At 49.9% G+C, this 14,787-nt stretch overlaps 2 protein-coding genes across 2 annotated transcripts; one reads left to right on the top strand and one right to left on the bottom strand.

Moving 5' to 3' along the window:
- Positions 1 to 21: 21 nt before the first annotated feature.
- Positions 22 to 6,406, top strand: TMEM88 (transmembrane protein 88). Its single transcript, XM_084806685.1, has 2 exons — positions 22 to 377; positions 4,461 to 6,406. The coding sequence occupies exons 1-2, from the start codon at positions 111 to 113 to the stop codon at positions 4,725 to 4,727; spliced, it is 534 nt and encodes a 177-aa protein (XP_084662811.1). The 5' UTR covers positions 22 to 110; the 3' UTR covers positions 4,728 to 6,406.
- Positions 6,407 to 9,405: 2,999 nt separating this feature from the next.
- Positions 9,406 to 14,710, bottom strand: NAA38 (N-alpha-acetyltransferase 38, NatC auxiliary subunit). The gene is made up of 3 exons (XM_084806683.1): positions 14,588 to 14,710; positions 12,098 to 12,281; positions 9,406 to 11,424 (listed from the first exon to the last, which is right to left on the bottom strand). Exons 1-3 carry the CDS (start codon positions 14,690 to 14,692, stop codon positions 11,312 to 11,314), a joined length of 402 nt encoding a protein of 133 aa, XP_084662809.1. The 5' UTR covers positions 14,693 to 14,710; the 3' UTR covers positions 9,406 to 11,311.
- Between the last annotated feature and the right edge of the window lie 77 nt (positions 14,711 to 14,787).

The raw sequence follows: 14,787 nt of genomic DNA, 5'->3' as shown, positions 1-14,787 counted from the left end.
GAGGGGCCGGGCCGGGCCGGGCCGGCGGCGCAGGGAGGGCGGTGGCCCGGCGCCTATAAAGGCTGCGCGGGCCGGCGGCGCCGGGCAGGCTGCGCAGCGGGGCGCTGGAGATGGGCTCGGACGCGCGCCCCGCGAAGGCCACGCCGGGGCCCCCGGGGGGCGAGAGCGGGCCGGGGGCCGCCCCGCCGCCGCCCTACGCCGGGGAGGGGGCCCCGGAGCTCCGCGGGTCCCTGGACTGCTGGGCCTGCGCAGTCCTGGTCACGGCCCAGAATTTGCTGGTGGGGGGGCTCAACCTCCTCTTGGCGGGGCTGGTCTTCGGGCTCGTCCTGCTCCCCGCGGGGGCCCTGCTGGGGCTCGGGTTCCTGTGCCATTCCAAGGTAGGCGCGCCTCTCCTCGCCGCCGTTTGCAGGCGCTGCGGAGCAGGGTGAGGTGGGTCGTCGGAACTAATGGCCGGGGGGGGGGGCAGATGGGTGCGGGCGGGAGGCCGTGGGCTGGAAGTGAAATGGGGCGCCAAGCGTGCACCCCCGTGATGCTCTCTTCAAATGACAGCAGTGGCTTTCTGATGGGGGTGCGGGGGGACTTGCGTGTTAGAAGTGGGGGCTTTTGCCAGGGTTGGAGAGGAGGGCTACAAGGAGGGTGCGTGGGGGGATGGTGAGATGCATTTCCCAGGAGGCCGTTTGAGATGGGGCTCAGCCCCAGAATCTGTTTTCAGTGTGTAAGGCTCCACCCTGGGAGCATGTTAAAAAAAGGAAAAAAGCACTCTGCACAGGCTCAGAGATACTCCCCTCCCCAGAGCAGCCCTCATCAGGCCTCAAGGCCTGAGCGTGAAGAGGGAGACGTCCAGTTCAGAGGTGTGATCTTCAGCCAGCCCCAGCACCTCTCACTTAGTTTAGAATTCAATGAAGTTTAGGAGCTTGGACTTCATTTCCAGAGTGTTTTCAGCTCCTGGGCTCACAAAAACCTGGCAAAAAGCTCTTGGCGTGACCTCGAACGGAAAAAGGAACACTATGGCACGGCCGATTCACTGTATTCTCCCCCCCCCCCCAAAAAAAAACAACCACGGTAGGAATTGCACTGACTAAGTTGGACTTGAGTGTCTTTCCTGGGACAGAAAATTATTTTTCTTCCATTATTTAAACAAATTGCTAACCTTGATATGCTTCCCGTATTGGCTTTTACACCTCCCTCCCCGGATCCTTCCCCCCGCCCATACTTTAGTTCTAGACACCCGTTTGTGGGTAAACTTTGGTTCTGACCAGACAGCCTCTTCTCCTGCCTGCACCCCTAGCCTAACTCACAGCTATCTTCAGTTAATCTGCAACGTGCTTTACACCTGTCATTGTCTTTGTCGTAAAATCTTTCTTCTGTGAAATGCCCATTTTACAGATTGGAGAGACTGAGGCTGTCTGTGCAACTTGACTTGTGTCACATAAAGACTCTGTGGCAGAGGGAGGGGTTCACCGCTACATCTGGAACTAGTCTCTTAGGGTGGAGGTGTTCCCCCATCTTTTAAGGCATGTAGCTTTTTGTTCTCCTGAGCACTTTGATCAATTTTGGTGGGGAAGAAAACAAGCCAATTTATCGAACCAGGAAGTATATTGAACTTTTGGACATAGGTTCAGAGTATCATTTTGAAAACCAGAGGTGCCAGAACTTGAGACTGCTCAGACAATGCAAGCGGCTGTCTGCAGTTACAGAAGGGTGAGGAAAATGCACTCTGCGCGTGCTTTAGCACTGCACTCCACCAACCCCTGACTCAAATTAAGACCCGGCAAATGTTTTGTTGCTTAGCAGTAAGCCTGATGAAGAGCAATGGGTGTCTTTTAAGTTTTCTTTTAATTAAGAGTTTATTATTCCCGTGCCGGCATCTTTCTGCATTTCAGGAAGGTACCCCTTCACAGATCCACACACACTCCTGTTTCTTTAAGGCCTGGAATTGCTCCTGCACCCTGCTCCTGCTCCTTGCTCCTTGCTCTCCAGCCCAGGAAGCATGTTTGCGTCAGCAGCCCTCCAGCCCCAGAGTTGGCTTAGCAGCTGCGGAGCTCCGGGGTGGTCTTCCCTGAGGGGGGTTTCAGAGGAGGGGGAGCTGCTGTGGAATGCACTGGGATTAAGCCACTGGTGCTGAGCACAGGCGGGTCTCGTTCCATTTCCCCCCTCTTGGAACATGTCATGCGGATCTGCATGTTTCCAGCACCATGCTGCATGCTCTTTCTTCTTCTTTTGCAGCATCTCCAAGGACTTGGCCGCTTTGTGCAGCCAGCATCACGGCTGCACGCACACTCTGCGTTTTGTGTTGAATTGCCGTGCTACATTCACCCCCTTTTTGTGGGGGATCCACACGACGCTGTCATGCGCTCATTGGCAGCCAGTATTTCCCTGTGGTTCTCGAGCGGGAGAGGCTCCAGAACCACCTGCGCCTGGCCTCGCCCCCTTTCCCCAACCACCCATCATTTGGTGGTTTTCTGGTTTTGTGCCATTCTTTCCCTATTCTAAAAGGTTGAAATCCCTCTCCTCAGACTTAGTTACTGCCTGTAAAAGATTGTAGTTAAAATAGGAGGGGGGTGTTGTTGTCGTCCCCCCACCACACTCCTTTTGCCTTTGGCCCTGCCCACCAGTGGAATGCGGCCCCCAAGAACATCTCCAAAACAGGATTTGACCATCAGACGAAAAGAGGCACTGCACCCTAACGCAAGGAGAGACAGCTTTGTGTCCTCCGGATGTTTTGGACTACAAATCTCACAATCCCTGACCATTGGACATGCTAACTAGGGCTTATGGGACTTGTAGTCCAAAACATACAAGCAACCCATTTATTTATTCGTTTGTTTGTTATTAGATTTACATCCCAACTTTTCCCCTTCATGCAAGGAATCCAAGGCGGTTTTCATTGTCCTCCTCCTCCTCTTGTTAAACTGTTGTTAAATTTTATCCGCACAACACCCCCGTGAGGTAGATTAGGCTGAGAGTCGGTGACTGGTGCAGTCTACCTGGTGAGCTTCAAGGGTGAGTGGGGACTAGAACCTGGATTTCCTCAGTCCCAGTCCAGCAGTCTAACCACTACACTGCACTGTTTCCAGGGTTGCTTACCCCTGCCCAATGGAATGGAAAACAAAACAAATTCCCTAAGAGATCAAAAAGGAAGGGTCTAGCCAAGCTGGCTCCCTGCGCTGCTAATTTTCTCCTTGCAAGGAGGTATATTTTAGTACAAGAACAACACACGAGAAAGCAATCACGTGTGTTACCCTACCTGCAGCCTGAAGTGGTACAGTTCACTCTTAACACCTCAGGACTCTACCACCTCATGTGCAGGCCAGGCACCAGTGCGGTGTTTGCATGCATCAGCTGGCCCACACAGGTCGCCAAGAGTAAGCACAACTGGCTGGGTAGGCTTACCCCAGCAAGAAGGACACTTTGGGTATACAACAGCAGCTCGTAAACATGGAGGGAAAGGAAGAGGGCAGGGGGGCTGTGCCTCAACTGAGTGCGTTCAGGACATTACCTAAAATGAAGGTAGTCAACTGGAGAGCTGAAGAAGATCCTACAGGCGGGAAATGTGGGCTGCTTGTTCACGGTGATGAAAGCCAGACACTGCGGCTGGCAGCTTTGATGACCTTGTGGGGCCAAAAAAAGCATGTTCCAGGCATGGATCCATGTGCTGCCACCAGCCCCACAACTTCTTCCTGTAGTGGGGAGAAGTGTTTTTTCCCATGAAGAGGACAATTTGCCTTCCTCCTGCCACATATCTTGGAAATGTCTGGTGTGTGTGTGTGTGTGTGTGTGTGTGGTGTGGTAACGTAACTTCTTAAAGAGGTGATGGTAGAACTGGGGCAGATGTGAGGAGAAGGGTGCGTGTGATGATGGTGTCAGAAGTATTCAAGAACTAACAGCACAATCCTAGGCTTGTTTGGACAGAAAAAGTCCTGCAACTCCCAGCATCCCCCAGCCAGCAGAGCTGGGAGTTGTAGGGCTTTTTTCCTGTCTAAACATGATGGATTGCACCCTGAGGGTTCCTGTAGTAACAAACTTTTGTGTCCCTGTCCTTAAATCCCCAGCCTGCATGGCCAGTTCTAGTCCATTACTTCTGGAGGGTGCCAACTTGGGGAAGGCTTTTTTGGAGGGTGTGCCAGACGAGGCGACACAGACCTGGACCCCCCACACCCCACTGGCTGCTGGGGGGCAGCAGTTGGGCACAGAGATCGAGCACTGCCAGCTTTCATACTGGAGGGTGTGGGAGAGAAAGGAGCCCCTAAAGACTCCCAGGCGCATCTGGTCCTGTGTTTATGGTTGTACTGCCCTCCTGGCAGATGCATGCAAAACTCTTCCAATGCACATGTCTATTTGTGCGTGGGGAGGGGGCAGCGCACTTCCCTTCTGCACATGGCACTTGCACAAGGGGGGCCTGTGACCTTCCCCCTCTCTCACACACCATGCTTTCTCTCCCCTCCCTGCTCTCTCCGCAGTTCTTACATGCCCAGGGTCACTACTGCACGGCCCACTTGCATGACGCGGCCTCCGTGGCACTCCTGGTGGTGGGCTTTGCCCTCGTGGTGCCCCTCCTGGTCCTGGCCCTGGCCGCCTACTGCCGCTTGGCCCGCCGCCTCCAGCTGGGCTACTGCCTCGTCCCTTACAGCAAAGCCGTCTACAAGAACCTGCCGGTGACCCGTTACCACAGCTCTGGGTGCTGCTGCAGCCGTGATCTCGACACGGTGGAGAAAGTCTGGGTGTGAGGAGGGGGCGGCGACTTGGGACTGCGGGGGGTGGGGGGAGACGACAGAAATCACCGGGAGAGGGAGAACCACGTGGGGGCCATGGGCTGGGGTTGAAGAACGTCTGCAGAGAAACCCAAACTCACCAGCTTCTAAGGAACTTGCTTTTTTTCCAGCCAAGGGCAGATACTTCACAGTGACACCCGCAACTGAACCTCAGACTCTCCCTGCACATGAACATCACTGTTGCACACCACTGCTGCAAATGTAGAGGTGCTAAATCCTGCCAGAGGCCAGGCACGTCAAGCACAGGGAGGGGGGACGAGGTGGCCAGTTTGGGCAACAATTCCAGGGCCAAGACTTCCCCTCCAAGGATCATGAGCAATTCTGTCAGGAAAGAAACTACAGGAAGGATGTTTGTCCAGCTCATGATGAGAGAACAGAAGCTGCCCTTTGGCTGGCTGGTTAGTGGACAGAAATGTTCATGTCCCAGTACCATGTCCCAGTGTCTTCCAGTACCAAAAGTTCATGTCCCAGTGCTTTCCAGTACTGGGACATGAACCTCTCATCTCTTAAACAGTCCCAGAGAGTTTCTGCAGTACGGTTACCCAGTTGCTGGATACGTGTTTAGGGCAGTCTGGAAATTTTGATGACAGATCATACTGAATCGGGTGGCTGTGTGAGCCTTGGACCAGTGTCTGGATGTAGTAGTGGGCTGGATGAGGGCCAACAAATTGAGTCTGAATCCTGGCAAGATGGAGGCTAAGCAGTTCCTGTGCCCAGGAATTGGGTCAGTTGCGTGTCCTGGATAGGGTTGCCCCCCCCCCCCCCCGGGGTGCTGCTCCTAGATTGAGTGCTGCAGAGACAGACATCTTGACAGCCAGGAGTGCCTCTGATCATACTGCTACAGCCGTTCCTGGACAGGGACAGGTTGACCACTGTGGTCCATGCACTGGTGACCTCAAAACTGGACTACTGCAGTGTGCTTTATGTGGGGTGGCCCTTAAGGCTGGACTGCAAGCTGCATCTGGTGCAGAATGCCACAGCCAGGTTGGTCACCGGAGCAGCTTAGCACCAGCATATCACCCCTATGCTCAGGGAACTGTACCAGCTGTGTATATGCTGCTGGGCCAGTTTTTAAGGTTTGGGCAGTGGAAGCTGGTGGCTCCGATGTTGGTGGGGCAATGCATCTACTCTTGAGTTTCAGTCAGAAACCTTAGATGGCTCCTTTAGAGTTCTGACGGAACCCCGGAGCGGATTCACTGCCCCACTGACATCGGAGCTACCAGCCTCCACTGGGTTTAGATCGCCTGCCCTCTTACTGGCCTGTTTGGGTTTTGCACTCATCAGGAGACCTCCTCCTGGTGCTGCTTAAGTTATCAGAGGTCCAATCCAAATTGGCTCGGAATAAGACCTTGAGTCTGACTGCACCTACTCTCTGGGACTTCCCACCAGTACAAATTAGTCAGGTACAAAAGCCCTCTTGGGTTTTTGGCACCCACTGAATACTTCCTTGCTCTAACAGGCCTTCCCAGAATGGTGATCCTGTCTTTTCCTTGCTGATGGGCTATTGTCTCTTCAAAGTTTTGTACTGCATTTTATTATGGTTTTATACTGTATTATTTGTATATTGCTAAGACATTTATTTTTAATGGAAGGAATTCATAAATATCAGGAAACAAATAAATATTGGAGGAGTCACCTTTTGTGTGTGTGTGTGTGTGTGGGGTGGGGAGTAGCTACTTAGGCTGCAATCCTTATGTACCTGGGAGTAAGTCCCACTGAACTCAATGGGGCTTTCTTCTGAGTAGTCATGTATAGGATTGTGCTGTTAGTCTATCATTTCTTCCCCTAATTACCTTTTTGTTCACACAATCAGGCCTGTTGAGGAATAGAAGGTGGTGCTTAGTTTCCTAAAAGAGAGGAAAGATGCCCATGAGCAAGTCCTCCAAAGCCATTTACAAAAAAGTTTTAAAAGAAATGAGCCCCTCTAGTCTCACCCTCTCTCTCTCTCTCTCACACACACAGCTTGCCTCCTATCTTGAGTTCTTGCAAACTTAGTTCCTGTTTAGTTAATGCATTTATTGCAGGTGAAACTAATTTGTACAATTCAGTCAATATGCCGACTACAATGTTGTGGCAAACTTTTGAGTGGTTGCATTTCTGTTTTGAAGTGGTGGTGGTGAAATTCCTTGTTGCTGAATTGGGGGGGGGGGCAGGGGAGCATACACAGTAGGGAGGGAATTCTCAGGGATCTACTTTATAGAAAATGCACCCCAGGCCTCTGTGCATGGCTTGTTCTGGAGAAATGTCCAATAGAATCAGATCCCCACTCAACCAAAGCCAATTTCTGTGAATTGATGGACATCTAGAACTGAGGCAGGGATATTGTTGGTGACATACTTTCCTCAGTGATTATTTTCAGGCAGGGGCAGGAAAGGGGGGGATGGCTCTTGCTAGGAAAGATGAGTACTTGCCAAACATTGAGGGCAAATCCCTAAATTAGTTTGGAAATCTGAAATGGAAAAAAAAGGCCAGAGGACTGATAGTGGAGGGTGACTTTACACAGGCCCCTTTTCACTAAGGACAAGCTGGCTTTTTCCAAACAATTATCCAGATGGTGCAGAAGGAGGTTTTACCTATGTGACTTCCCTTTCTCTCTCAACCGCTCCCGTAATATGTCACATTTGAAACTGACCTTTTGCACAGAGCCCCGATTCCCCTTTCCCCCCACCTTGCCTGCGTTTTTCTTCCAGCAACTTGTGAACTGAAGTGAGAGAGAGGTATGCTGACCAGTGTGACCTTGCCTCGAAGGGTTGTGGAAGAAAGAATGTCAGCAACTGCAGCTCATTTCACTCAAAACTAGTTGCACCTGAAACAGCCACCACTTCTGGGGAAGGCGACTCTAGCGGACAAAAGCTTCTGCCATAATAAAACTGTTGGTCTTTAAAGTGCTACACAAATCTTTCAGTTTTGCTGCAACAGACTAATATGGCCACCTCTCTGGAAACTGTCAGAAAGCTGGCTTTCTGCACCAAAGTAGGCAAAAGATAAGTCTGGAACTTCCACTAGGCATCTGGCTGACTTGCAGTAGATTAGCAAGGACTTGTCTCCCAATACTTTTAACAATAGCAAGTAAAAGTGCAAGCAGTCATAAGAGTAGCAAGGGACTGCTATCAATGGCCTTGTGAAAATGGCTTCTCTTAGCCTCTGTATCCCTCGGCTGAAAAAAAAAAAGTATTGATTAGTTGCCTTTGAGCAGGTCTTTGGGCAGCTGTCTCAGTCAATTTTAGAGTTTGTGTTAGAATAGCTGATCTGTAGTTACTCAAGAGGTAGATTTGTACTAGAATCTTCAGAACAAATGTGATTTAACGGGGCATTAGGGAATTGGCTCTACCAGCTGAGCATCAGGCTTTGATTGGTAGGCCTCGGAGTAGATCCCAAAAGTGGATCCCACAAATCTGGAGTCTACCCACCTCTTTTCTACAGAACTGCTAAAATGTACAGGAGCCATGTCCAAATTTGCACCTGGTCACTCTACCCGATTCTGACTTCTCCCCTTGTAGAATATAGGCTGTAATCAGGAAATCCTGGCTCTCCTCTCCCACCCACTTTAACCCACTAGCACAGGCCATCTTTGGACTATAACTACCATCGGCCCTAGCCAGATCATGGGAGTTGCAGTCCAAAACATCTGGATGCCTATTCATGAGCATGTTCCCTGGCCTTGAGAATAGCATACAGGACTTGGGATTTGGTGATGCAGGTCTTAGAAGGTCTTGTTCCAATAATTCTATCTCTGCCTCTTTCCCCCTCCATGAAATGGGAATAATTGCACCTTAACTCTGACAAATCATGATGGTAAAAGGGGTTTGCTTATGAAAAGCGCTATAGGAAAACACTCAATTCACAGCGTCTGGGCTACAAGCCAGAGGTTCAGCAGGTGATGCTTTTCATGGCACAAAGACACAGCAACAGGGAAAGTGGAATTTTGGTCTGTTGTGCAGCTGTCAAAGACGGAAAGGACACCAACACCCTGAGAGGTTGTCACTATTGCTGTGGGGTCAGTGAGAGGAATATCCTGTTCCAAACAGGATAAGGAAGAACTGAGTCAGCTCTGGGCGCCAAGAGGCTTATGGAAACTCCACGTTCTGGGGAGGAAGGAACCTCAGATAAGATAACAAGGCTGCTGGCTCCTACAAGCTCCCCATTGTGATGTGGGAGCAAAGAGGAGCCAAAGGAGACAGGCCCCTTCTATCTATAGATACCGTTTCCTGCATTGTTTGCTGCTGATGGAACAACCAAAGAGGTCAGTTTGGGTATAGGTCCTGCTGCTTCTTCCCAGGGAGGTTTTGGGAAGACTCGCTACAAAAATGTCACTTGGCACAGGTAGGCTCCAAGGCATATCACAACCTTTTTGTATCTAGCTGATAAACATCTGCATCATTGGCAGGACTGAGGGGATTCCACAATCCCCCACATTGCAGAATTGCTGAAACCCTCCCCAACTGCATTCTGCAGTCAAAAGCAGAATGCAGTTGTAGTTGCTGGATTCTACCCGTGGAGATGCTGTTGTTCAAGTTTGAACACACATGCAAAATCTTAGAAGCTGCAGGAAGGCTGACTTGAACTGCCAAGGGCTGGAGGCATTGACACCTTCTCTCCCTGTAACTAAAAAGGCATAGTTCTGCAAATATTTAATACGTTACAAAATACTGCTTTTATTGTTAGGTTTTTTGTTTTAAAAAGACAACGGAATATGTGCAGTTCTTGGCTGGAATTCTACTGACTCTTGAAATTGAGATTCTAAAGGCTAAAAAGGAGTGGGACTTTGCCTTCACCTTTTTGCAGACATGTCTTTGAAAAGATAATAAGTCATACCTGTTGACACCTTTTGCTGGGCTCCCCCACCCCCAAACCTCACTACTACACTGGATGGATCTGCCTTTTCCTTTACAGGAAAAGGGGCAAACTATGCACCCCACCCCCCAAACTAGATGGCAGTAGTCACACAACATATGGTCTTGTGGCTTTTGTTGAATTTTGAAGTCTGCATTTTCATTTGGCCCATTACTAGTCCTCAGTGTTGATATGAAACTACTGAAGACATGCTGTGGTTTCTCCTACATTCAGGGGGAAAAACAAGATTGAGTCAGTTTCTGGTATATGCAGTGCCCTGCAGAGAAAGAACTGGGGCCAAATGAACAGAGGAGCTGGAGACACTGTAAAGGATCTTTCAGCAGGCCAGGAAATGGGGCGGGGGCGGGGGTGGGGGACAGAAAGGCTGAGGCCCAGGTGAGTGAAGGAAGGAGAGACTGAGCTGTCAATGTGGGCCCTTGTCCTTCTTGAAATAGTTGAGGGGGGCCTGGGGGTGCTTGCCTCAGTCTCCTGCTTGTGGGGTGCATGTCTGCTGCCAATTTGGGGTCTAAACCACACCACTTGAGAGCTGCATTTCACCCAAGGGTCACTAGTTGAAGACCCTTCTGTGGGAAGACCAAGCTAGACTGTGGGGAGTTGTGGTGAAAAGCAGCAAAGTGAGGATGCAGCACTCGTGGGTTAGGGATGCTGGAGAAATTCGAGATAGATTAAAATGAGCTCGGATTTCTAAGAATTTGACCTGCAGAATCCGCCGCGGAGTGACCCCCTCTGGCCCTGCGGAGTCCGTGGACTTTCGGAGGATTTTTTTAACTTTCCCAAAATTTACGCATATAAATCCATAGAAAAATCCTTAAGTTTCTGCTGAGGAAATGTAGAATGGAATAGGGGACAATACACTAAATGTTACGTGCTGGGGTAAATTATGTAAATACTTATGTAAATATTTATGTAATTCCGTATTTTTCCGCATGATGAAAAAAAATATTTGCATCTGTTTGTGGGCAGATGACGGAACAAAAGGCACCTGACGATCCATAAAACACAAGACGGGGCGGATTTTACATGGTCTGTACATCCCTATCGTGGGTGACCTGGGAAGGAAGTGCCATCTAGGTCAGAGGTCGGCAACATGCAGCCTGCAGACCATGTGCCCCTCGCCCCTGTCTCTTGTGTGGCTCCTGCGGTGCTGCCGAATTTTTTTTGTGTGGCAGTGGCGAAAAAATAGAAAAATTAAGCCACATTTGTTCTTTTTAAGGCTCCATAGCAGGTTACCACCAACATTTACTGGCAAACTGTGTATTTTTTTTGCTGCCGCCGCCGCCAAATTTCAGCAACAGAACAGCAGCAGGAGTCTGGCCTGTGGGGGGTGGAAAGTGCCCCCCAGGCCCGCTGCAGTTGCCCACTTCTAGTCTAGGTGTTACAGGACGTGCACGCACACCAATTCAGAAAAACAACAGTGAGTTTTTCCCTAGATTTAACAAGCATCTGACAAACACAAACATCATTACAGGTCAACTGCTTCCCAAGTCCTGGACTTGGGGGTGCCCTAGTTCCCGTGCGTGCCCCACCCCAGTCCAGCGTTATCAGCACAGCCTCCACTCCTCATGGCCTTGGTAAAACCAGGGTTGAGCGGGGCAGGGAGGAGAACTGCCTGTTGCCCACGGCTCCTGGGGGTACGTGTCTTGGTTTTGGTCCACTGTGGAGACCTGCTGCCCTCTACCAGTGGATCAGAGGTACTGCAAGGAGGCCAGACTCTCCAACTCCACCTCGATGGAGACAATGTGATGCCCTGGAACCATTGCCAGACCCAAGACGCGGGGCTCGCCAGCTGAGGAGGAGTCTGCAGAACACAGGGGAGAGAAGATGAGAACCCCGGAGTCAGAGCTCCTCCTGAACCCAGCAGCACTCACTGTTCCCTCCAGAGAATTTGGGTGTTCTGTTCCTTAACTGCACCCTGTTCCTCTCCAAGAGAACCCCAAAGCCCAGCCTTGAGTCTTCCTTCTCCCCGCGGAATTCGGGAAATCTGGCTGCCCCCAAGCCTCTTTCAGCTCCAAAATAATTTGTTATTACTTAAGCAACTTGGCCCCACTGCTCTATGTGACACCAGTGGCCCTGTAGGAAACTAAATGGAACAAAGACGACGAGACAAAGGGAACATTAGGGCCTGCTCTGGCTGGACTGTCTCCTCCCCCCACCCTTGGGAGATGAGAGGGTCAGCAGGGCCGTTCCACCAGCCCTGCTAAAAGTCTGCTAAATTTTTTATCCCTTTCCCTCCACATCCCTCTTTCCGTGTGTGTTGTGTCATTTTTAGTTTGATTGATTGCAAGCTGGTCCAGGAGGCTTTTTTTGGCTGAGGAACGGGATAAAAATACTATAAATAAATATATATTAAATATCCACAAGTTTACAAATATCCAGAAGCATGGAGAAAGCAGTAAAAAGCAAACAAATATGCCTAAACAGAACATGGCAGATGTACAGGACAGAACTCAGGAAACCAGATGAACACTCACCAGTGGGTTTGAGGTATTCTTGGGCAGAGCCAAGGATCACATTGCAATCGCGGTCAGTGCACAAGAAACAGCCCACCAGCGTACGCCCATCTGTCATGCGGATGCGCATGCTCTTATTGAGGAGGTTTTCCAGCTTGCGGCGAGCATGCAGGTATGGCGAGTCAGTTTTTTCCTCACCTGAATCCTGGAAGTAACATCTGGAAAGTTAGTCTTAATAGACCAGACGGACAAGGGAGTCTCTTCACCCCATTTCATAGGAAAAGAGAGCTCACTTGCGGTCCTTTTTTTCTTTGCTGGATTTGCTTTACCACTTAAAAACAAACCAACCCAAGCCTGTAGTCCTCATGGTGGGTGATGACAAATTAGGCTGGGTATGGCTGATGCTTGGGAAGGTTCCAGAAAGCAGGTTTGGCTTCTCTCTCTCTCTCTCTCTGTAGGCCTGAGAGGGGTCAGACTAGCTGATAATCCTTATTAAATCATTTATGTAGGATTTTAAATTTGCTAATAGCTTTACTCTCTCCCTCTCATTACTACATAGTCACAGCTGGAGAACAGGAGACAAGAACACACAAATTGGGAAGCACATTTATTTCACCCACTGCTCACCAACTGTATGTTAGCCTCATTCACCATTTTACCCATTTCATAGATAAGGAACTGAGGCAAACATACAGTTGGTTAGCAGTGTGTGAAAAAAATGTGCTTCCCAATTTGTGTTTTCTTGTCTCCTGTTCTCCAGCTGTGAGACACCATTTGTTTATTTTGTACACTGCCAGCCTACAAGAAAAATGCTCACAGCCCTTTATGCAAAAACGTAATGTGGTCAGTCACTTTCTGCCTAGCATGGCTACTGTTTCCCATGCTGGCTCTGGGGTTATGGAAGCTGTAGTCCATCACATCTGGAGGACATCAGGGTGGGGAAGTCTGATCGTACGGACATGTTTGAGGGAAACTGTTACTTCTTGGTCTTTGTTCAGAAAAGCACATAACAGCATTTAGTTACCACCCCAACATGTTTTTTTATATTTCATTTCATTTATTGCATTTCTATACCACCCAATAGCCAAAGCTCTCTGCACAGTTTACAAAGATTCAAACCTTAAAAATACAAAATTTGTATTTATAGTATGAAAACCATTTACATACAAACATATGAACAGACAGTACACACATACACACACACACACACACACACACAGCAATTTTAAACAATCAACAATAAGAAAATCCAGGACCTGATTAAAACTTCATCATATGCTGCCAAATAATGCCTGAGGGTAGAAGAAGGTCTTAATCTGGCGCCAAAATGATAACAAAGCCAAAAGGGTTTTTATAAGCTCCTTTTGCTGCTACTCACAGTCAGATTGGTTAAGAAGTAGGAAGGGGGTGTATTTCCCCCAATCTCAATGTACAGATCTATAGACTGGATGAGATATAAAATGACTGCAGCAAATACAGAACAAGGAAGTGACTCTGGCTGAACTGCTCTGGAAGATGGAGATTCCTGTGTGTACACTCAACAGGACCAGGTCCACTCCAACAAAAGCTGTCCAGATTCAGTTCTCCAGTTAAGGTTACCAGGAACTCTTGTGGCCCCTCTCCACTGGCTGTTCACCTGCCATTTGCATCGCAGCTCCCACCCCCGTCTTTCCCACTTTCCAAAGAGGGACCAAGTCTCTTGTGCTCATGGTGGGTTATCACCATGGGAGGTGGCTAGTCCTAATGCAAGTCTCTCTTTTTAAAAGACCTCCTGTATCTTTTTAAAAGACCACACCATCCCTACCCACCCAGCCCACCTGGAGCCTTATTGGGCCCTCAAAACCTCCCATAGCTGTTTCTGCTAAAATTCAACATAGGGGAATCTAACATTCAGCCCAGAGAAGTCAACCACGGAAAGGAGGAGGGAGGCAGGTGGTAGTCCAGCCTCGCCCCCTCCAGAGGTGTTGGACTACGGCATAGTTTACTGGGGAATGCTGGCAGTTGTAGCCCAACACATCTGGAGGGCACCAGGGCTGGGAGAGAGAGTTGCGGCCCATCTTTTTAGTTTGGCTTTTTAAAACTGTTGCAATGGTTTGTGAGGTTGTTTTTAATGTTTCGCCATCTTTTTTAAAAAATTGATTTTGGTCTTTTAATTTCTGAACACCGTGTAAACTGTCTTGGTGGCACAGAAATAAAATAAATGAAATAATATTGACGCCCTCCCCCAGCCCCCAACCCCTTCAGCCACTGTAGGGAATTGCCACCCCCCACCCCCATTTGAGCCCTTCTGCCCTCTCTTCTAATCTGGGGGTCTTGCTCTGGCCCTGCAGTTTTCCTGCTCTAGCCTACCCCCCCCGTCTTTATCCTCCCCCCCCGGTCCATCTAGCCCCTCTCCTCCCCCTCCCCAATCTTCCCATGGTGAGTGTATCCCCCCCCCCCCGAGACTCAGTTATTTCCTCCCCACATTTTTGTGGCGGGCTCCACGCCTCACATGGGCCCCCTTTCTCTTACTCCAGGGCTGGGGCTGTTTCCACAGCCATTCTCCTCGCCCCTCTTCTGCTGCTGCTGCTGCTGCTGCTGCTGCTGCATCGGCCCTGGAGCGGCAGGGGCCGCCATCTTCCCCACCGCCGGCACAGGAAGGACTACAGTTCCCAGAAGGCCTCTTGGCGCCCAGGCGCCTAGTATTTCCCCGCTCCCCATCGCTCCACCCC

This window comes from Heloderma suspectum, chromosome 6 (genome assembly GCF_057233095.1).
Source record: "Heloderma suspectum isolate Gila_16-S chromosome 6, 16-S_ref, whole genome shotgun sequence".
In the NCBI taxonomy this organism is placed as follows: domain Eukaryota; kingdom Metazoa; phylum Chordata; class Lepidosauria; order Squamata; family Helodermatidae; genus Heloderma; species Heloderma suspectum.
The sequence above is the reverse complement of the archived record's forward strand: the minus strand, read 5'-3'. Positions and strand labels throughout refer to the sequence as shown.

Excerpts from the sequence above, each read along its gene's own strand:
- TMEM88 (XM_084806685.1), top strand. The coding sequence starts at position 111 with ATGGGCTCGGACGCGCGCCCCGCGAAGGCCACGCCGGGGCCCCCGGGG. Across the intron at positions 378-4,460 it reads GGTTCCTGTGCCATTCCAAG|TTCTTACATGCCCAGGGTCA; the intron begins GTAGGCGCGCCT and ends CTCTCTCCGCAG.
- NAA38 (XM_084806683.1), bottom strand. The coding sequence starts at position 14,692 with ATGGCGGCCCCTGCCGCTCCAGGGCCGATGCAGCAGCAGCAGCAGCAG. Across the intron at positions 12,282-14,587 it reads GAAACAGCCCCAGCCCTGGA|GATTCAGGTGAGGAAAAAAC; the intron begins GTAAGAGAAAGG and ends TGTTACTTCCAG. Across the intron at positions 11,425-12,097 it reads AGAATACCTCAAACCCACTG|ACTCCTCCTCAGCTGGCGAG; the intron begins GTGAGTGTTCAT and ends TGTGTTCTGCAG.